The sequence below is a fragment of the Juglans regia genome, chromosome 2, assembly GCF_001411555.2.
Source record: "Juglans regia cultivar Chandler chromosome 2, Walnut 2.0, whole genome shotgun sequence".
NCBI classification, from domain to species: Eukaryota; Viridiplantae; Streptophyta; class Magnoliopsida; order Fagales; family Juglandaceae; genus Juglans; species Juglans regia.
In genome coordinates this window covers 11,475,600-11,498,876 of record NC_049902.1, presented here as the reverse complement: position 1 = coordinate 11,498,876, position 23,277 = coordinate 11,475,600, and the positions used below count along the sequence as shown (strand labels likewise).

Below are 23,277 nucleotides of genomic sequence, written 5' to 3'. Positions count from 1 at the left end.
TTATGTCTTAGTGTTTTGTGAATTATATTATTTATTCTGTTTTGAGAACTTTTTTTTAATAGAAATATTGTTCTTTGCTTTATTTGAATTGGCACCTTCATTTATTTTTTTAAAAAAAATTCATTATTAATAATTTATATTTTATAAAAAGAACAAGTGAAAGCCATTACACTCTCTTCCGAAAAATATGTCCTGTTGGGATTCTGTAAGACAACAAAACAATGCATCGATCTACATGCATGCATGAATGAATCCACCGGACAATTGTAAAAGAATAGAAGTCAACCCACAGTGGAGAATCACACCAATAATTTCACATGCATATCATTACCACAATAGAAAATAGTAAAATATAGGTTAGGAAAATGAGCAATGCTAGGTACAATCTCTAAATGGGGATTGCAATGCAAGCTTAGGCTATTTTAACTTTAAAATTACAAAATTATCCCTCCTAAAATGATGTTTTCTCTCATTTAATAATGTGCCTGCACATAAAGTCTCCACTTGAGGACTGCAAATAGAATTTCTCTAAAAAAATATCATAATTGTCGTGAAATTAATCAGAAGTAGTAAGAGAATTGAAATATTGCAATATAAATTTAGCTCTTTAGGAGCTCAATACTATTCACTTTTAATTTTTTGTGTTGTAAAAATGATTATAAATACACCATTTTATAGGCATAGTAGGATAATGAATATAAGAAAGTAATACATGAATTTAAAAATTCCAAGAGTTAGATAAATGAATGAGATAAGATTCTAAGAAGTGGAATCTAAATGGTCATCGACCAAGTTCATGTATACATTTATAAGTTTGTAACACTCTCTTAGATGATCATACACAAAGAACATGCTTCATTAAAATCTTACCAAGGAAAATTTTGATGGGAAAAAAAAAAAAAAAAACCAATTATGAAAGAAAAAGAGTACAATTCGTATGATTATTTTCTCTCCCTTAAAAATATGTAGACTTTCAATCGTTTATAATAAAATATCCTTGAGTTAACGCATTCCAATGTTATGTATCAATTTCTTAAATATTATAGCTGGTAATACTTTAGTGAATAGATGAACCAAATTATCACATGATCGTATTTTGCTTGACATCAATATCATCGCTCTTCTAGAGCTCATGTGTGGTGCCCCTAACCCTTGCTTGAGATTGGACAGTGACTGAAACGTCGGGACATGTAACACAAGGATACACACACCCCAAATATGACAGATAATATGTTATGCACCTAAGTACACTAGCAATATGCAATAACATAGTAGCTGAAAAATAGGAAAGGTCGAATAAACTAAGCAACGCGATAAGCAATTACAAAGCACATGGCACCATACTAATATCATATTCCAACATTGCCCAAAACATAAATATGTATCATAAAAATATAACATCCCAAAATCATAGAGTATAGTTTAAATCTCCCAAAATACGGGACCTCCTCAAAACATAGTTCTACAAAAGTTAAGGTCTAAAACCATAAGTCCTGTTTCTTTTCTTCTTTTTTTTTTTCCACAAAAACTTAAGTTCCCATTCTCCTCAAGAGGGTTTGGACTTCACACGCTTTTCCAAGGTCTTATCTTTGTCCCGATTGTTATGCCGCCTGAATTCCGCAATGAACTAAAGTATTCCTGAGATCTCCCGGTCGATGGCCTCGAGTCACTCCAGCATGGAGGGCTTAGGCCGACTTACAGCCATTTTAGGCACAATCCTCTCCGGAGGAGGAGGTGTCGTTCTCTTCCTCTTGGCCATGGTTATTGTCTGCTACACTTGTCACAATTTCTACCATTCCGGTTTGGAAATAGTAGTGAAAACTACCACAATGAGATTTTAAGAAATCTCAACAAGTAATCACACAATATACTACAGTTAACACAAGCATACAAGAGGTATATCATGAAATGTGTGCATGAACATGTACTTGACTTATACATTTTACCAAAACTTGACTTGTAACAAAACTTAACTTTTCATAAAAACTTCTTATCTTTTCTTATTCGCGTGATCTTAATCAAAACTTGTCTTATCAAGACATATCACAAGATTTGCATCAAGTGATCCTTATCACATAAGTTCTTATTCTTGTTCAGAGGATAGACACAACACGATTCCCCTTAGCACCGCGTGTTCCTACTAGTTACCGCACCATCAACGGTCCGTACATCATGATGAATACATCATAAACAGATATTCATATTAACTCGACCTTATTTCATCAGTTTACATGCCCTATGCACCTACTAGAGTTAGGCACTTTCTCGCTCCGGCATTCTTTGAAAAGAATTCATTCGAGACTTGTTGACGATACTTTGTCGACCCAGGGGTTACCACTCTCGCCCTAGCACTTATGGTCGTGATAAAGCTTTTAAACATTTTCTTTGAAAACACTTTTCCCCAAATGCATGTGACATGAGACTTATAACATACGTACTTACACTTGACATACGACATATGAATGCCGTGCATGAAATAACCAAGCATAACATATTCATTTCATAGCATGATAACATAAACTATATGAGATATCAAAACTCATACATGGACCCATGAAAAAGACAATTGGCCGAAACATATAGATGCAAAACATGAAGATTCATTACTTAAACATGCTTCTTCTTCAAACATCTTTGCTTAGAAATCAAAGCATAACGAAATGAAGCATAAAATTATGGTGTTTGGCAAAAATTCAAAACTTCTAAGACATGGTATAGCTGAATCATCAAGTAACACAAATCAACTACAATGTTTTCCTTAAAACCGAAACATGCATTGAACATTCTTGCCATTTTCATTTTAAAACCGAATCATACCATTCATGTAATATTCATATTCCAAGATCACATAAGCATATTCAAACAAACAAACAAGAGATAGTAAACAAAGCAAATATAACAATGAAAGGATTTACACAAATATATACAAGTATTAATCAAGAGTAAGTTGCGTGTATTATTACAAAAATCCGTGTAAAGAAATACTAGCAAGCTGTAAATATGAATATACTACATTAGAAATAGTATCTTAAAACCTTATTTCGTGTTCTTAAGTGTGTGGGGATTTCTAGGACATCAATTGATTTTAAACCATTCAGCTTTTAGAGTTCTTAGGTCAAAAACTCATTTATTCCATTCATGTAGTGAAACAAAACCTAAAGTAAATCAAAAAAATATGTGGTGGTAAAAAACATAGAGGATGAACTCCCCCCACTAATCGGCTTCAAGGGTTTCTTAAAAACCCTAAGTCATTTTCCAAGAAATCGGGTAGAAAGTGTGTGTTCTATCATTCTCGAAATCTTATGAGATTTGGATCTCATTTTTGAGTTGAGAAAGTGACATGTGTGTGCAAAACTAAGAGAAAACCGATCCTTACCTTGTCTATCCTTGATGATGCCGAAATTCTCTTTCTTGAAAGGATCCTCCTTGTTTGGTTGGAAAGAAAATACGAAAAAGTGAGAGAATCTTCAAGTGAACATGTGAGAATTGTGTGGAGAGAGTGAGAGTTCATGCAAATTCTAAAAAATGGCAAAGGAAAAGCCCATAAGCGTGTACCACCTCCTTTTTATAGTAGACTATTCACTTCCCTCCTTGGTTATTTCCAAAATCCTTGCATGGATGACAAGTGGAATAGGTTTTTTCTTTCCCTTTCTCTTTTGCTGAGAATGACTCTTAGAATTCCCCATTTGGATTGCATTGGGAAGGGACATCTTGGGAGTGGCGTGTAGGGTTTCTCCATCCTTGGCCGAAATCCCCTTCTTTCCCCTTTATGCCATTCCTTTCCTAAAGCAAGTGAATATCTCTTCAAGGGTATCTTGGTAAAACATCTTATGCCTCTCATTTTCCCAACAAGTAACCTTTGCCATAGATTACAAGTGGCATTGGGCTTGTGCTATTCTCTAGCCGTTCACTCCTTCTTACATTTTCCAAGTTGATGCTTCATCTTCCTAGTGCTCCTTCCCTAGGTGACTTCTCATGTGCCATTGGTCTAAAAATAATCTAGATGACAAGTGGCAAGTGAATGGGGTACTTAGGAATGTGTTAGCTGAAACCCTAAGGGCATATTTGTCCTTGGTACAAAAGTATTTTCATCTAATCTTCTAGAAGCTTAGTGCATGCTTAACACTTGGCAAAAATTGACCAAATTCGAAATCATTTGTGCCTCCTTTCGGTTCCCCATGCAGATTTTCTAGAAAAGCACTATTTCTCTTCCCTAGGCTTCCCTTCCCAATATACATGTGGTAGTATGTTGACCTTGGACGTTCCCGCTAGATGGAACTAGACCTACACGATTTTACATGTAGCATAAAAGTATGAGAGAGCCTTCAAGAGGATGGAGGCCAAAGATGGAGGTTTGTATAATACTTTGTCAAAGGACACAACAAGGAGGAAGGGGCTCATACCGCTAGACACTTGTAATTGGGATAATGCGAGATATTTTGTTCAATTTTTTAAATTGATTTATGATACCACTGTTCGTATATTTGGTAATTTATATTGTATTGCGAACATGTACTTTGAGAAGTTTCTGGGGCTTTATGACCACTTGCAACAGAGTTGTGAATGTAGTGTCAACTTGGCTTCGGACCTTAGTCAAAGTCGGAAATCAGAGTTGGCCAATCTGACTCGATCGGAGTCAGAGCGCACCACTAAATAAGAGTTGAGAGCTTGTATCAAACACAATTTGCAATAGATTTCACTCCCTAGACTCATGGACGTAAACCCCAATGTCGAACCACATTAGGCTTATTTATTTTTTTGCCAGTTATTATACTTTTAGCAAGTCATGAATGCAAAATCTCCACCATCATTGCAAAGCAATGGTGTCATGGACGTCCGACCACAACAAAATTAAAAAAGGCATCATTACATAGCAAATCATGTTTAGACAAAACCACATTCTTTAACAAATTCTTTTTTTTTTTTAAAGGTATTCAGATTTTTGGTCAATAACTTTTTTTAATATTAAATAATAATAATAATAAATCCATAAAAAAATATTATTTAGATTATTCAACAACAATGTCAACATCTCAATTGAATTGATGAGGGGCAAGAACCGACTTAATTTTAATAAAAGGGCCGGATGATCAAACCGACCACGAGACTATATATCTTCAACAACATTCTTTCGTTTGAGCAATTTTTTTTTTTTTTTTAAAAGAAACTTCTCTATCTTAAGACCATATCAGTGATAATCCATTAATATAAACTTTTGATTATATATTTTAACCTGAATAAAGCTTAATTCCCTTTTTTGAGTGTATTTTATAGAATGTGATTAAAATAGATTTAAATTTTACTTTGATTAAACTTTTACATATTTAAATTTTAACATGATTAAAATTCAATCCTAAAATCTAAATAAAAAACCAAAAAACAAGACTAGAAAAGAAAATGAACCAAAAACAAAATAGAGAAGGTACTAGAGAAAGTAAGAGAGTTTAGAAAAAGAGTTTTGCAACAAATTAGCAACTGTACACATCACACATCCCACACATAACGTTGAAATTTTTTGTTTTTTCATAAAATGTGAAGTGTTTTTCATAGGGTTGTTATTAATTATTAATGACTTTTAACGACGATATCTATTATCATTTTTCGTGTGTCCTCAAAATTTTAGAGTAGGTACAAATTCTCTCAATTTATGGCGCACCATACGACATTGATATTGATTGACTCTATTTTGCCATTTTTGTGATATTAATCTGGACCATCTAATTTGACCAATCAATAGAAATATTCTAACACTCCACCTTTATTATTTATTCCATACATCACACTAGATAGATACCATATTCATAGAATATGAGTGACTTTCAAGATGCCTTGGTGGTGTAGAGTGTTGAATAATAGTTGATAAGAAGAAATTTTTTAAAAAAAAGAAAAAATAAAAAATAAATAAAGAAAGAAAGAGAGAGAGAGAGAGAGAGAATTGTTTATATAAGGATGCTTCTACGCCCACCGCTCCCAACTACCGCTGGGAGCCACCGTTAGTTGTAATTGGTATTTATTTTTCTTTTTCTTATATGTATTTTTTAAAACTTTTAAATATTTAAAAAAAAAATAAAAAAATCACAACATCATTAAAAAATACTTAATCGCTAGGTAAAAAAAATTAAAAAAATGCAATGGAAGCTCCGAGCGGGAGCTCCGAGCGGGAGCGGTGAGAGTAGCTTTACTCTTTATATAATGATAAAACTACATCATCATGTCACTCTATTGACATGAAATCATTTACAATTTTATAATTTTATCCTTTTTTAATGTAATTTTTATTATTCTTCAAAAGTTAAAATGTCTCTTTATCTTTATCATATTAAGATGAATTAGAAGGAAGCTGTTGGAAAGCTAATTTTTTAGCGCATCTGTAACAGTTTTTAAGAAGAGTCACTCTACAGTGATCGAAGAAATTTTTTGAAGATGTGTCCCGAACAATACATTTTCTATTTTATTTTTTTGATTATCATAAAGAATAAATATAGATAGAAATTACTATTAAAAGTATCTATTTTACACATATGATGTGGTATCATATAGACCACACATCTTCCCAAATGAGTATTAGGAATAATCAACTAGAAGTAGTCACGCAGTGAGTGTAAAATATGTATTACTATAGTGGCTTCTCTCTAACATTACTCTATCATAAATATTTTTTTAAAAAAATAAAAAAAAATCTATAACATCATTAAAAAATACTTTCTTAATCATAAAAAAAAAAAAAAAAAAAAAAAAAGAAAGGGATTTTGAGACAGTTTCGAGATCCAACTTTGGGTGAGTTTAGCATTTCTGCTGTTTTAAGAAAGGCACCATTTTTCCACAGCCGACCTTTATATTACATAATTTTCCACGCATGACCGACCTTTTTTTTTTGGGAATTTGACGATGTTTCTTAATAGATAAGATAACTATTAGGAAGAATTCTTTTTATGAAAGAAATTAATAAATTAATTGGGTCAAACCCATGATGTCTTTATCTTCAGTCAATGGCAAAATGTGATGTGAGATGTGAGTTGGGTACAAGGTATGTGATCACCCAATAACCCAATCTATTTCCTTGTTGAATTGACACTCTCAAAAAACAAAAAATAAGATATTTTATTTTGTGTTTTTAAAAATGATTTTATTAACAAGGGAAATGATCAAAATACTACATATTTTGTATTCAATGAATATTCTTCATTTTATTTGAAATATAGAAAATCTATTAAAGATCATATCTCTTATTATTAGATGCAAAATAATATATCATTTAATGAAAGAGTAGGAGATTATTCTATTCCTCCTAACATTTTCAAGCCATAGCTAACAGAGTATTGACATTGATTTTATCAAATCCATCTTCAAAATTTTGCTAAAAGTTCATGTTTTTCATAAATCCAAAATCATTCAAGCCATAATCTAATATTGGATTAATCAAAATAATAATATAATATTATTTTTTAATAATAATTTTTAAATTTTTTTTTTTTCATATTTTACAATTACACTAATTTTATATTAATTAATAATTTAATTTTTACTTAAATTATTATGGGAAACGTGGGTATGATATTTTGAAATAAATATCACTTTTGAATATATCAATTTTGAAGATGAAAAATGTGAGAAATGTTATGGAGTAGTTGGGTATGATATTTTGGAATAAAATATTACTTTTGAAGATCATCAGTGCATCTCCAAATATGAAGAAAGCTTTAGAAATATTGTAGCTCATATTTGAAGTTTCCACTATTTGACTACTTCATTTTATCTATATTCTTTCAAATTTTGAAGATACATTGTAGTGCTCTTAGTGGTCCAATTCATAAAGGTTTCTTCTATACATCAGTTACTTTTTACTAACACCATATACTTGATGTGATACTTTTTTTTTCCTCCTTGCCTGAATGAAATGAAACGTGCGTTTTGGGTTTTAGAAATCTTCAAGTATTTATTCACTATTTCTTCCATTTGGAACAAACTCTTATCACCCGATTCTATTGCACTTCATGGGATTTAAGGGGTAGGACATAGCTTCGAAAAAGAAAATACCCAAAAGAAACAAAATAATATTCAGATGATATTTTCCCTTTCATTTTGTTTCGTCTCCTGCTCGTCTCCAATACCCATGCTGCACGCCAAAACGTCCCATTTCGTTTTTGGAAAACTCTAAAGCCATGAACAGAGCTAATGGAATCATAGGCTGAAAACCAGCAATTGCAGATTCAGCAGCATCAACAACCTCTGAGGTATGAAGATCAGCAACACTAAGCATCAAATCCTATAATAGAGATGCACTTAACAAAATCAGTAATGGATTCCGTAATAGCAGGAATAGGAGAGAAATGAGGGGGTGGGGGAGGGAGACCCATTTACCATTTCAATAACTGCAGATTCATTTCCAGTGAACACTTCAATATCACAATTCTCGTAAAACACTAGAGAGAGCGAGATTGATACCCAATGGTGTGGTGGAGGGGTTTTGGCGCTCCAAGTGCAGAAGGTCTCTACTTGTCTGCCCGATTTCTTTTTTTTTTACAGTTGGAGACGAGGAGAACGATAGAGAAGAGAATGGCAGAATGCGTCTTGGTAGAGGAGGATCTCGTTTTGGTTAAGTCCGAGACGAAACGCACCACTTCATAAGTTAAGATTTTTCTCCCTCAACGTGTCGTTTCATTTGTTACCGTGGCTTGTCACATCATTTCGGTGCACAAGGGTGCGCGAAAACGCCTAGTTTTAGGCTGCGTTTAAGTCATAAAATACTCTCAACTCATCTCAATTCATTATTACAATTTTTTCAAATTCTAACACAAAATATAATAAACAATTCAACTTTTTCAAATTCTAAAATAATAATAATATTAAAAAATAATATTCTAACAATATTTTATCATCTCAACTCAACTCAACTCACTTCACTTCAACATCCATTAGAGTTTTCCGTTTTCTATTGCCTGAATTATTTTTTCATATTTATTTTCACAACCCAATATTAAGTATAGCATGAGAGGCCAACATTGTGGGGAAGAAGGCACGAGGAGATGAAGGAGCTACACACATTTGACTGATTTTGGGATTTTGGCTCACTTTGGGTACCATAGAGAGAAGCGGTTGAGGAGATTAGTACTCGCGGATCATCAAGTTTCAAGCGGGCTAGGGACGAAGGCATGAGAGATTCATAGAGAAGATGAGACAAACCCCATCGGGGAGGAAGACGTGAAATTGAAGATGTTGGGACGAGAGAGAAGAGCCGGTTCATTTGTTAATGAATCTAGTTTAACACATCAGGTGTGGAGTATAAATTAGATAAAGCAGGTGATGAGAAGAATTTCTCGTTCGTAAATATTTAGAAATTAATGGATCCATGATTTACCCAACTACATATAGATTTAATGATAAAAAAAAAAAAAAAAAAAAACCCATTCCATGTTGTAATAATATGGAAAATAAATCATATGCAGTTGATGCCACCAAAAAAATAATATGCATTTATTTACCCACCTAATAATTGACCTGATCATATAAATTATTAAAGAAGAAACATAATTAATATTACTTAATTTCTAGGTTACCATAACTCATATCATTGAATTAAGGATGCAAGAAAGATATGAAAGGGCTGGTAATGGACTGGTCAAAAATCAAAGATTCAAAACTCTCTCTCTCTCTTTTTTTTTTTTCCCCCCTGAATCTGCCATGTATGGTTTATATATATATATATATATATAATATTAAATTAAACTTCAATACAAATATCTATTTAATCCTAGAAAACCTTTATTTCTAAAAAAAATAAAATCAACTAATCATTTGTCTAGGGTTATGTGGAAAAAAATTTAAAACCAAAATAACTTCCGCAAAAATTAAACAAAAAATTCAGAAAAATTTTATCTAAACAACTTTTCATATCTATCTACCATTATAAAACGGAAAATTCTATATATTATACTCTCATCCCATTATGATGGGTTAATATTTTTCATTAATTTTTAGATTTTCTTTTATAAAATAAGTAAAAGATGATCCAAAGGTGATGAGATTGCCATATTTTATATAGTGGAATGAGAGTAAAATGTGAGTATAATTTGCAGCATCGCTCGTATAAAAAAAATATTGCAAAAGAACTTTTATCTAAATAATTTTTTATATTTTGTACACATTTTCAAAATCTAATTTTTGAAAATTAGATTTTCTTTTTCTTTCATAATTAGACCCTATTTAAATAAAATATTTTTTTCTCAAAAATTTTAATTTTTTTTTTCAAAGGGTGGGCTCATGGGAAGGCAAGGGAATGCAGGCTCATGCTAAAATTCCTTCCTCTTTTTCTAATAAACTAAATAGGAGAGTGTAAAATGCTATTTAGACCGATAAAATTTATTAATTGTAATTTTTATTTTTTTAATTTAATAGTTAAGAAAATAATTATTAGTGAATTGATATTTTTTAAAATTTTTTTAAAATATTTTAAAATATATAAAAATGGTTGAAGTAAAAATAAAAAAAAGTGCAAATTCAGTTGGAAATGTCGGTCACGTAGCATTATCCTTAAACTTTTGACGCGTAATAAAAAAGGAATTCAAGTCAAATACTATTTCCAATGGCATTTCAGTAGAAAGAATACCTACGAAGGGCAAAATGGGAACCCTGTCTGTCGCATACTTGTTTGACTCTCAGCTTGAGAATATTGTGCGAGGCTTCTGAGTCGTCGTTTTAATACCTTCGAAGGACCGTTTTGGCGTATATAAAAGAAGAAAAACGTTCAAAGAAAACATATTTCAGGTTAGATATGGAAAGTGAGGGAAAGTTTAAAGATACGGGTTCTTTGAGCTTTGACGGAGACTCTTGTTCATGTACAGTAATGACCTGTTCTCTCAATCCCTCTTGAACTATAACCAGAACTGAGAACTAGTTAAAAAGCATTGCTCTCTCTTAACAGGTATTTAGATTCTTATTATTTTCTTTTAATTTCAATCTAAATAAGTTTGTGGATATGATTTATGTTCGACGGATTTTGATCTGTGACTGATTTCTTTCTTACCAAGTTAGGGGGCATGTGATATGTATGCATGTTAGAGGTGCTTTTGTTTGATGGTTTGCTGAGATGTATATGGTCGTTGTTGATAATGTGATTTTGGGAATAAGAGGAAATGCTAAAAGAAATTGATCAAATAACACAAGCGAGATTTGGTAATTTTTATTTCCTGAAATTCAATTTCCTTGCGAATGGGTCTTCAAAATTTGTTTTTATCCCAAGGAGAATTTGGGACGAGCTGTTTCTACTTGTGTAAGTTATCATAAAGGTTAGATTTCCCATATGTCTACTGATGACGCCCATCCAAAGGTAATTTACATACGCTCCTAATTGTTTGAACCGCTTCAGTTCTACACAGCTAAAATTTAGTTATATCATTTTCTGGCTGCTGTTGTAGCATTTCATTTCACTGGTCAAGTTCCATTGCACTAGCCAATTCACTGGCTTTGGCACGTCATGCGTCAAATATTGGTAAAGTCAAGACCCAAAGAAAACAAGAAATAAGATGATCTATAAGTGTGGCACAAAAGCAGAAATTGAGGAACTTTGGGCTGACAGATTTAGTATGCATTTTTGTATTAAATCCTTTGAAGTGATTGGTCCGTGCTGGGTTTCAGCAAGGAAAATTACTAAGATTAGGCCTGTATAAAAGTTAAGTTACATTAAATTAATTGTTCCACTTCTTCAAAAAGAGAGTTATAGTGTAGAAGAACCACATCATCTGGCAGACCTTTGTTGCTCGATAATATGTTCCGTCAAAAGAGATAAAAGAACAGAGACCGGAAGAGGTGAACAATTACATGGACCATACCATCATTTAGTTTAGCATTTGGTAAACTTATTCGATGATCAGATACAAGCACTGCCTCAAAATACTTTATTTCTAAGAATCTAATACAAATATGATTAACCAACCTTGCTATTGCATTAATTTCTATGCTTTTCTTGTGGGAGATAATGAAACATCTGATAATGGTTTTGATATCTGATAGCGAACATTCCCGAAACTCAGAAAGTAAAAAGAGAGTGAGTTAGACATATAGAGAAGAAACGTTGACAAACAAAAGTAACTTGGACAGAAAGGAAGTGACTCCCAATCTGTTTTTTCAATAACCTTAGAATGATCAATCGAATATTGGGTAATATGTAATCCATAGAAAACTTTCAATCCACTTATAGTCCGTAGTGTACACAAGATTTTGCTTTAGTGGTTGCAAAAATCCAACTAATTAGTTGTTTTCTCTTGTATTCTCTCTATGTACTTGGGCTATGCCTAATTATGTGGATTAATAAATTTCTTTTTACTTATAAAAAAAAATCTAACTAAAATAGTTAAAAGAATCAATATGATACTTTTTTTTGTAGAAAATTTTACTGTTTAATAAAAAAATCATTATGATTGTTCTCTATGAGATTAAATGAGTACATATGAAAAAATGGAAAAAGCAATACTATATAATATTGAGAATGACCAAAAGATAATCAAAGAAATTGACTCTTGCAATGAGAGATGCTTCGCCTTTATCAATATAAACATAATGCATGATTGAAGTCATCAATGATTTGCTTCTTATTCTTTTAAACACATTTTTGCACTTTTGATAGGCTTGGATTAGAATCATGTGAAGCCTAGATGGATGGGCACTCTTGTTTTTTGTCTTTACTTTTTTCAGTTTTTAGAATTTTCCCTTATGTTATGTTGTTTTCTTTGATAGACTGTTTTGTATTGTTTTTAGAAGGCTAAATAAACTCCTTTATATTCTATTGTCTCTAAATCACAAGCGGATCCTCATAATATTAACCTCGCAATCTTTCTTGGTGCAATTAAAAAATATTCTCAAAAGTGACCCTATAATTTTTCTAGTGGATGAAATAATTTAAAAAAAAAAATCTTTTAACAAATTATATATAACTAACAAATGTCTCAAAGCTCTAGAACCCACTGAGCAGAGAATTGCTCCACCACTGACTGTATCTGGAGTAATTTCCCTTGGCAGGTTCCTTTTGCTTTTGATTGGCTCTTCATTTTTTGAAATTGATCAGACCAAAGAGGAAAATAAAAGCACTAATTGCTCAGCCTGAAATGTCTAACAAAAATTATTAATTTACGTGAACTTGGATAAATGTGACCATTAAAGGAAGTTGTTTTATCCTTTTCAAGAAGGTTAAATGTCCCCTGCTAATATTATTTTTTTGATATAAAATGGCTGTATGGAGTTGTACCTTCATTTCTGATTTTTATTGAATTTAAATTTTCTTTATAGTTTTCATTGAATTTAACTTTTCTTTGTAGTTTTCATTCTAGCATTTCTCTTAGGCTTGGCATAGATTTACTTTCAGGTTCTTATAAATTTTTGTACTTTTGAATTGCTACTCATCTTTCGTTCCTGCATTTTCTTGCGTGCAGTGTACTATGTCTTGAAGATTCTCAAATTATTGGAGGTTGCTTTCACCTGTTTTAGGATTGCTGAAACCTCTGGGTATCTCTATCAGGCTTTAATCTTACAGCAAGGCTGTAATTTGGTATGTTTTAGATGCGTTGTTTGTACATGCATGTACTGTGTTGTTCACTTGGGGAATCATAGTGAAGTTTCTGTTAAATGGAGTGAAAAGCAGACAATGGTTTGATGGAACAATAAAGTATACAGAAGCAGTTTCCTTACTATTACATGGATCCTCGAAATGAGGAATCCCAGCCTGCCTCTGAGTCATTTATGCAGGACCCTCCGAATGGGATGCATTCTAATATTAGACCTCCCGACCTTAATGTATCTAAATTTAAACCAGTTAATTACTCCATACAGACAGGTGAGGAGTTTGCTCTTGAATTCATGCTCGATCGGGTGAATCTAAGGAAGCCTTTGCTTCCAAATAATGATCCCAATTATGCAACTGGTTATACAGAAATAAAAGGCATTTTAGGCATCAGTCATACAGGCTCTGAAAGTGGATCAGATATTTCAATGCTGACCACAGTTGAAAAAGGGCCAAAAGAAAAAGAGTTTGTGAGAAATAACTCTTCTTTACATGAAGATAGAAGTAACTATGGTTCACTTCAGTCAGTGCCACGAACTTTGTCAGGTTATGACAGTAGTAGAGGAGTTGTTCGTGGCTATACCTCTTCTGGAGCCTCCGATAACTCCTTGATAAAAATGAAGGTTCTCTGCAGCTTTGGTGGAAAAATCCTACCTCGGCCAGGTGATGGAAAGCTGAGGTATGTTGGAGGTGAAACACGCATTATCTCCATAAGGAAGGAAATTTCTTGGCAAGAGCTGATGCAGAAAATGCTATCGATTTATGACCAAGTTCATGTTATTAAGTATCAGCTTCCTGGAGAGGATCTTGATGCCTTGGTTTCTGTTTCATGTGATGAGGATCTGCAGAATATGATGGAGGAGTGTAATGAACTAGAGGATGGGGAAGGATCACAGAAACTTAGGATGTTTCTGTTCTCCATGTGTGATTTGGTTGATGTTCAGTTGGGTCTGGGCAATGTGGATGGCGATTCTGAGGTTCAGTATGTGGTTGCTGTCAATGGCATGGACATTGGATCAAGAAAAAACTCAACCCTGCATGGCCTGGCGAGCTCTTCAGCAAATATTTTAGATGTGTTAGATGGACACGATGTTGAGAGGGAAAGTAGGCCTGTTGTAGACTCAATAGGGGTCTTCACTCTCCCATTGACTGGCACAATTGTCTCATCATCGACTGTTCAGTCTTCACAAGCAATTCTACCAAGTTCCTCAGATATTTATGAACCCCATCAACAGTTTTACCAAGGGCAGATGACGTATTATGGAGAGTCTCAGCAGTATCCTTTGCACCATGACCAGGCTTCTCATAACTCCCCTTTTGGGGGAATTACTACATCAGTTCCTTCTCATGGGCTTATGAATCAACAGGGAGGCTTGACTGAAGGGCAACCATTTACCGGCCTACAGGTACAGAATTTGGAGATATCTGGAAAGCAGCTGAGACCAAAACATGATGCATCCATTCAGCAAAAGAGTGCCACCAAAAAAGTCTTCTCCTCGGAGAAAGATTACAATGTTCATTTACCGTCACATGATGTTAACTTGATAGATAATCTTACTGTTGAAGAAGCAGGGGTCTTGATTACTGCACCTGAAGGAGATATACCTTTATTGGCTTCAAGAACTGAGGTGCAGCACAAGGAAGCTGAAAAAACCTCTTCATCTGTTGATGCTGGAAATCCTGTGCAAGTTCCTAAATCTAGCGATGATGACCATTATTCCATGTCTGGTATTGCATTTGCTCCTGGTTATGCTGAGTCTGAGTCCAGTGCGATTGATTTGAGTTACCTTGAAACACAAGTACATCCTCAGAGATTCTACTATTCGGAAAGAATTCCCAGGGAGCAGGCAGAGTTGCTGAATCGATTGTCAAAGTCGGATGATTCACATGGTTCTCAGTTTCTCATACCTCACTCACGTTCTAATATCGTTGAGCAGGATTCAATTACAGAATGCATTGACAAATTGCATGACAGTGATCTGCCTCCCCAGACTGAACAGTCCACCTCAACAGCAAAGCCGTTGTTTACAGATACTCATACCATTGATGATGGACTTGCCCCACTTCAAAAGTACAAAGAGTTCACTGATGCAATTTTTCAGATGAACTCAAAGCTTTCACAGGATGAAGATTATGATTTGAACCATGAATTTGTAAACCATGTGAATAATGAAGATGCTGTAAATGAGAATACTGTTCTTAAGTCTGACTATGCGACAAACTGCAGTAAGGATCGAGATGAGAAACCCCTGGCTGAGGAACCAGGAGAAGCTGGATCAGAACTTCCTGCTTTGAGTCAGGTAGCTCCCTTCAAGCACCATAAGAATATAACATCTGATCTACCGGACGACACAAAGGGACATGCACAGCCTTTCTATTGGATGGGAAGCACAAATGAAGATGTTTCTCAAGACATTCCCTCAGGAGGTGAATCCAAACCTGTACAGGGAGACATCCTTATTGATATTGAGGACAGATTCTCTCGTAATTTTTTTTCTGATATGTTCTCAAGAGCAGTACTTTCTGAAGACTCCTCTGGCGTTAGTCCACTGCATAAAGATGGAGCTGGCTTGAGCATAAACTTGGAGAATCATGAACCTAAGCATTGGTCATATTTCCAGAAATTGGCACAAGAAGGACTTGTTCAAAAAGATGTATCTCTTATTGACCAGGATCATTTTGGTTTTTCACCTGCGGTCAGAAAAGTTGAAGAAGGAGATCATGTGTCACATCCTCTTAAGCCTTCAACAACAGATGGAGTTCCTCATAGCCATGTGGATTCCCAACTCAATTTTGATGAAGCTAATCAGAAAGAACCTGGAATGCTTGGAGACAGTGAAGTTCTGCATTCAAATTATGGTCATTCCCAAGTGAAGGGCACTGAAAGTATGCATTTTGATAGGATGATGGAAAATCTAAGAATGCCAGAGTCAGAGTATGAGGTATTCTCTTGAATGGTTATAGGTTTTCTTTTGAATGGTTATTTGATTTGAGAAACACTTCTAAAAGAATTTTCTTTTGTAACTTCTTATCACTTTGATGTAGGAGGGGAAGCTTGAATCCAGAAATATTGGTCTACCTCCTCTAAATCCTTCCCTGGAAGATTTTGATATCAGTACTTTGCAGGTATCCACATGCATCTTATTACAAGTACAGAGGTCCTGCAATGCCTTCATGATATAAGCAGCTCAATTGATAACATAGTCATTCCTTGATTCTGTTATAAAACGGAGCTTCTGTTGTAAATCCAGTATTGTTAATCGTGGAAAATTTAAACAGCAATCCCTCCATGTCAATTCGAATGCCTTTGTTTTCATTTTTAGAACATTTTAAAAGGAATTTCCATTTATTTATAGAAAAAGTCTATTTTCCACGAGTAGAAACATGTATTTTGACATTTTCTGAGATACCTTCATCCTTTCAAAAAACCAATCAAACAGAATTTTCCTTAAAAATCTTGCCCACATCTAATATAGTGAGGGGCGTTTTAGGAAGTCAATTAACTTTCTACTTTTTAGTAATAGTGTCATATAGAACCAAGACGCTTATATTGGGACAGGGGCAGTAGATTTGTACACCTTATTTATTTGTGTATATCTTCATGGCAAATGAATGCAATGAAACAAAAGTGAGTACATCAGTTTGGAGTCTGGAATTCAAAAATTTTGATGAAGAGCGAGTAAGTCTGAGATGTCTACAAAAAGTTTGTAGTGTGCTTAATACAATTTAGGGTTTCTAATGAGACATGGACTATTGTCTCCATCTGCCTTATTTCACTTTTTTTTTTTTTTTGGTCAAATTAGTGAACTTATTTGCTCTTAATTTGGTGTTCTCTCATCATGGCATTGCAGGTGAGTCTATCCATTGAAGTTATATGTTTATTTTTGCTTGTGTATGGATGCATATAATTCAATAGGAGTGCTTCATAGCTGAATAATTTGTGATTTGGCACCATTTCCCTCCTTTTTGGCACCAAGTAGTTTTTTGTTTATTATACTTTATACTGGGAATTTATATTTTTTGTGAGTATTTCATAAATTTGAAAAAACAAATCTTTGGAATAAACATTTCTGGACATCAAAGTCGACACCTCTCTTCCTTTTGGTATAAAAGATAAGAAGCCATTGATGGGATTAATTATGGATTTTTGTGTTGAATTCTCCATTATTTGTAAACCAGCCCTTCCTAGATCAAATAACTGCCAGCATATACATCAATAATAGCATGTGCAACTTGAAATGAAATTTTTCTTATAATATATGTCATTATACATTCCATGACTGTTTTGAATTTGAAGTTCATTAAATAAAGGTTGTCCCATCAAAAGCTAGGTATTAGAAAGGGTGAGGTAGAGTGGTGTCAAAGTAGGTTTTAGGGACAAATTTCTCTAGATATTAAAAGAGAGAGAGAGAGAGAGAGAGAGAGAGAGAGAGAGAGAAAACTATTTGTTTGAGATAGAAAGGGAGATAATACATCTTACTTTCTGAGTTTCACCTTGCATGAGTAGTGTTGGAGAATCGAGAAAGTATAAATGTACTGCTTGTTGTGGAGGAATCAGCTCCCAAACTGCTTAGATACTTGTTTATTGGTGTATGCAAGACCCAATTTTGAAGATCCTTTGCAGTATATACTTCTAAGTCGTAGGAACAATCTATTTTTGGTGGTCTTCCCCTCTCCAGTATCATATTTAATTGACAAAATAAATAGGTTGTGGTAGAAACTTAAATGACTAAATGAGCCATCGAGAACGAGCTGTAAGTTAAGGTTTCAGTGAAGGAGTCTAAATCATTGACAAAGCTACTTCTTTTCTATTATTTTGCTTCATCTGGCTACGGTTCTGAATCTGCGCTACTAAGTTCTTTAGACAAAATTAAGACTGGAGGGCATGTTTGGGTAATGAGATGAGATGAGAATTCTGTGAATAGTAGTAAAATGGTTTGAGTTAAGATGTTTTATTGGATTTTGGGAAAGGAGAAAGAAAAAGTTGAATAAAAATATTATAAAGTTAAAAAATTATATGAAAATAAATTTTTAATATTATTTTGTGTTGAAATTTGAAAAAGTTGTATTGTTTTTTGTGTTTTGTTTGGAAGTTTGGGAAAGTTGTAATGATTAGATGAAAGAGTTGAAGATTTGAAATTGAATAAGTGTTTTGTGTTTTGAGTGATGTTTGGGAAGGAAATTATGAGAAGTTTTGAGATGAGATGTTCTCAACTCATCTCACTTCCCAAGCATGGCCTAATCTTTTTAATAGGAAAATGGCTCTCTGAAAGTAATATATAGCACTGAAACTATTGATATGTTTGTTGTTAATTGATCATACTTTAATACATTTGCTTCCTCAATCGTTTAGATTTTTTTTATTTATCTTGGGTACACGGAACTTATTGCGGTTTTGTTAGTCTGAGATAGTTTTTGTCCTGTCCTGCAATGGTTTGATTCTTTCTTCTGGATACACATTCTAGATTATAATGAATGAAGATCTTGAAGAGCTGAAGGAACTGGGTTCTGGTACCTTTGGGACTGTGTATCATGGAAAATGGAGAGGAACGGATGTTGCCATTAAGAGAATAAAGAAGAGCTGCTTCACGAGTCGATCATCAGAGCAAGAGAGATTGGTAACTAGCCCTCAACATGCCAAATGAATCCCGGTTCATATTATCTTATTGATGTGTTAGCCATTTATTTTCTCTCTATATTATTACCTACCCTTCATATGTCATAAAAGCAAATCACAAATCATGGGAGTAAGATAAGCACTCTTTCATTTATACGCGCTCTTTCATGATGTCATATGCTTGTTGCTGTTCTCAGACTTTAGAGTTCTGGCGGGAAGCTGATATTCTCTCCAAGCTTCACCATCCAAATGTGGTGGCATTTTATGGTGTAGTGCAAGATGGGCCAGGGGGAACATTAGCAACTGTGACGGAGTACATGGTGGATGGTTCTCTTAGACATGTTTTAGTTCGCAAGGATAGGTAATGCATACACTCATGTGGTTCTTGAGTTGAGTTTGGTACTTTCTGAGGCATGTCACTATTGCAAACTGTGTATTAAAATTATTTCAATGTCATTGTAGCTAAACTGGATAAACAGAATTGAATGTTAAATCCTTATGGTCATTACTCTAAAAGATTCGAGTTATTTTTTAATTAAAAATCTAAGCCTTATTTGACTATGCTGTTCTAAATTTGAAGCAGTTACTTCTTTAATAATCCTGCATCCTTTGTAACATCATCTTACTTTGCAGGCATCTTGATCGCCGCAAGAGACTGATAATTGCCATGGATGCAGCATTTGGAATGGAATATTTACACTCAAAGAATATTGTGCATTTTGATTTGAAATGTGACAACTTGCTTGTGAACTTGAAAGATCCTTTACGACCAATTTGCAAGGTTGGTATTCTGGCTTTGTGTATTCGGGGGAAAAGTTCTTCCCATTATCGATTATTTTGTGTTTACTGCAAAGTTTTCTATGAAATATATTCTTTCCCAGGTTGGTGATTTTGGCCTGTCAAAAATCAAGAGAAATACCCTGGTTTCGGGCGGTGTACGTGGAACCCTACCATGGATGGCCCCGGAGCTGTTGAATGGTAGCAGCAATAAGGTCTCTGAAAAGGTAGGCAGCAGCAATAAGCAGCATAACTTGGTGTATTACATCAACCCTATTCACTAACTCTTATACTTTTTCCCTCTGCAATGTGCATTAATTTTGTTGCCACAGGTTGATGTGTTTTCCTTTGGTATTGTCTTGTGGGAGATTCTCACTGGGGAGGAGCCATATGCAAACATGCATTATGGTGAAATCATAGGTACATTATTCAACTTCTCTGTTCTGTACCCTCTTCATGGTTCTGCCTGTGCCTGTACCTGTTTGGCCATGTTACCTTGCATTCTAAAAGGGTAATGATAAATTGTCACTAACTATTCCATTATAGTTTGTCCAAACAGAATAGTGTTGGTCTATGGTTTGGTATGAGTCAGATTTAGATCTGTAAATGAACCGACCTGTTTGAGGTGTCATTAAGTAAATTAACAAGCCAGCACATACATGAGTAATTGTCATTGGACTTTGAGCCCGCTTGGTAAGGGTTGATAAATTACTTTGATTCTTAAATGAGGGAAGAGATTTATGAAGACCATTAAAAGCTTAACTATTTCTAAGGATCATTTTTCTATTGAGCAATTAGCGTTCACCAATAATATGATAGTCAATAATTACATTGAAAACATTGGAAGAATGGTTGTAAATTGTGCTTTAAAAATGAGCGGAGGTCTGCCCCAGTGGATGGGACCCCTGTGTGTACCCTAACAGGTAAATCATTGGCAGTTGCTTCTCTTTGGATTTGAGCAAACATGCTAGTTGGTTGTTTGACTTCATTTTTCTTTAAATGTAAGTTAAAATTTTATATAATGGGAGCCCCTATATACCGATGCCCTGCAGTCAAGAAAAAAAAATTTAAGAACCGAGTACCCTTGTGGAGTACTCTATTGAGGTTGGGTTTGCTCACGAACTGCTCTTTGAGCTTACGGAGTGCCACTCGATGTTTTAAATTCCGTTCTGGTTTAAGCACTGAAACGGAATATTTCAGTACCGTAGTGTTCCGGTATACCATTTCAGGATTAGCAATATGTATATTTATTTATTTAAACATATAAACTGATAATTAATCAAATGAATACATGTATATGTAAGTGTGTATCATGTATGTATTTGTGTGTGTGTGTGTGTGTATGGAAGAATTGGAGATTTATAAAAATGAATATACGTTGAAAACATAAAAAACGGTAGAGTTATGGTGTTAAAAGATAATATTAAAAAAATCACAAACTTGAATTGAGACATACAAAAAGAAAATAAAAGAACCGAGAGATTATTAAAAATAATGAGATGAAAAAAAAAAGAAAGACTGGGGGGACATTTAAAGTTACAAAAAAATCAAAATTATATAAATGACTATTAGATTTTAAAATTACATGAATGCCATTTAGATTTGAAATTCACAAAGATACCATTCAAACTCAAGAAAATTACAAAATTTCGGACTGGAATGTTGTCCGAAATTGGCCAGAATGGGCCGGAATTTGGAACGAAACAGAATAAGGATGTATAGTGTACCAGGTACTACACTGGAACTGAAAATTCCAGCCAGGACAGATTGTAATTCAAAACTATGGTGCCACCAGCTCTGCTCAAGCTAGTACAGGCTTGAGTCATACTTCAGCAGCATTGCCTTTCTGAATGGGCTATGCTCAACTGTCAGAAATATGGTTCTGCTAGGTCCTTTTGTATCCGTAATCCTTAGTCTATTGATTGTTCCATCAACCTAGTGTACAAGTGCAAGGGTGTAGAATATCTACAGCCACTTTGGCTTGGCATCATATGAGCTATATGGTGTGGAAACCTCCAATATTTACCAGCCAGCTGTGCGTCCAGACTGTGGCATTACTGAAGGGGTAGTTCATTTGTTATTGTGATAAGCAGAATGGGTACTGCACTGGTACCCTGTCACGTTGAACAATGGGAGTAAACTTATGTACAGCTTATAGATGTTGTCTTATTTTTTTTCATAAGTTATAGATGTTGTCTCATTACAAGTGAAGATTTATATACTTTCATCTGGGGGCATGTCGAAATGGTTGTACAAAGGGTTATATCTCTCTCACTTATGGTGACCCTGGGTTTACCTCATCATTCTATTAAGATTTTGTTGATTGGGAATATAGAACTGGACTGGGCTAAAAAAACATAAGGTATGGTATTGAGAACAATAGGTTTTAAGATGCAGATTACTACAAAAGCAATGTGTTCGTATTGCTTGCAGATAACTTTGACCTCTAGGAACTTCTTAAATTTATCATGGTATATCAGCCATGAGGTTCTTCCATCAAAAGTGTTGTTCATTTGTTATTGATCATTCCCCTTGATTATGATAACTTTGACCTCTGTTTTTTCTCCCTGCTTCTAAAAAGGTATTCCAAATGCTAAAAGCTTAATTAATTTTGATAACTTCTCTATGCATGCAGGAGGTATCGTGAACAACACATTGAGGCCAATCATCCCAAGTTATTGTGACCCTGAATGGAGAAGACTAATGGAGCAGTGTTGGGCCCCTAATCCAGCAATCAGGCCATCCTTCACAGAAATTGCGAGTTGTTTACGTGTCATGTCTGCCGCAGCTAGCCAAACCAAAGCACATGGTCATAAGCCATCTAAATAATGTATTGTTTAATTTGATTGTCCCATTGTCATCTTGTACTATATTAGTTGCAGCCTTTGAAGGATTAATTAGCTCCCATAATTTTTCCCCTCAAAATGGAATAGCTTCTTATCTCAAGTAAATCTCTCTCAACATTTTATTTTTCCTCACATAGTTCAATGGATTTGAGTTATTTCATGATAGAAACACAAAAGTTCCATTCCTTTTGATGTTCCTGGTCATGCAATTTTAACTAACTGCTGATGTTTCTGGATTTGTACATATTGCCTTCTCCATAGTTTGGTTGCTCTGCTCTATGCAAATTTTTTTTGAGTTCAGTGAGTTGGTTGTGTTTTCCATCTCTTAAATCTAACTTCATGATTGGAAGAGACATTTAGCCAACAGGGTGATTCATGAAGATGTGCTGGATTATAAATATTTGGGAGATGATGATCGCTAACATCAAGCTTTACTGATGTACACGTCATTTGTTTAGTGCTATAGGTACTCATCACTTTCCCCA

At 34.2% G+C, this 23,277-nt stretch overlaps 1 protein-coding gene across 1 annotated transcript; it reads left to right on the top strand.

The window, feature by feature from the left end:
- Positions 1-10,778: 10,778 nt before the first annotated feature.
- Positions 10,779-22,977, top strand: LOC109011256. The gene is made up of 9 exons (XM_018992374.2): positions 10,779-10,921; positions 13,425-16,494; positions 16,598-16,678; positions 19,018-19,170; positions 19,367-19,530; positions 19,803-19,950; positions 20,051-20,173; positions 20,279-20,366; positions 22,582-22,977. Exons 2-9 carry the CDS (start codon positions 13,687-13,689, stop codon positions 22,773-22,775), a joined length of 3,759 nt encoding a protein of 1,252 aa, XP_018847919.1. The 5' UTR covers positions 10,779-10,921; positions 13,425-13,686; the 3' UTR covers positions 22,776-22,977.
- Positions 22,978-23,277: the final 300 nt, after the last annotated feature.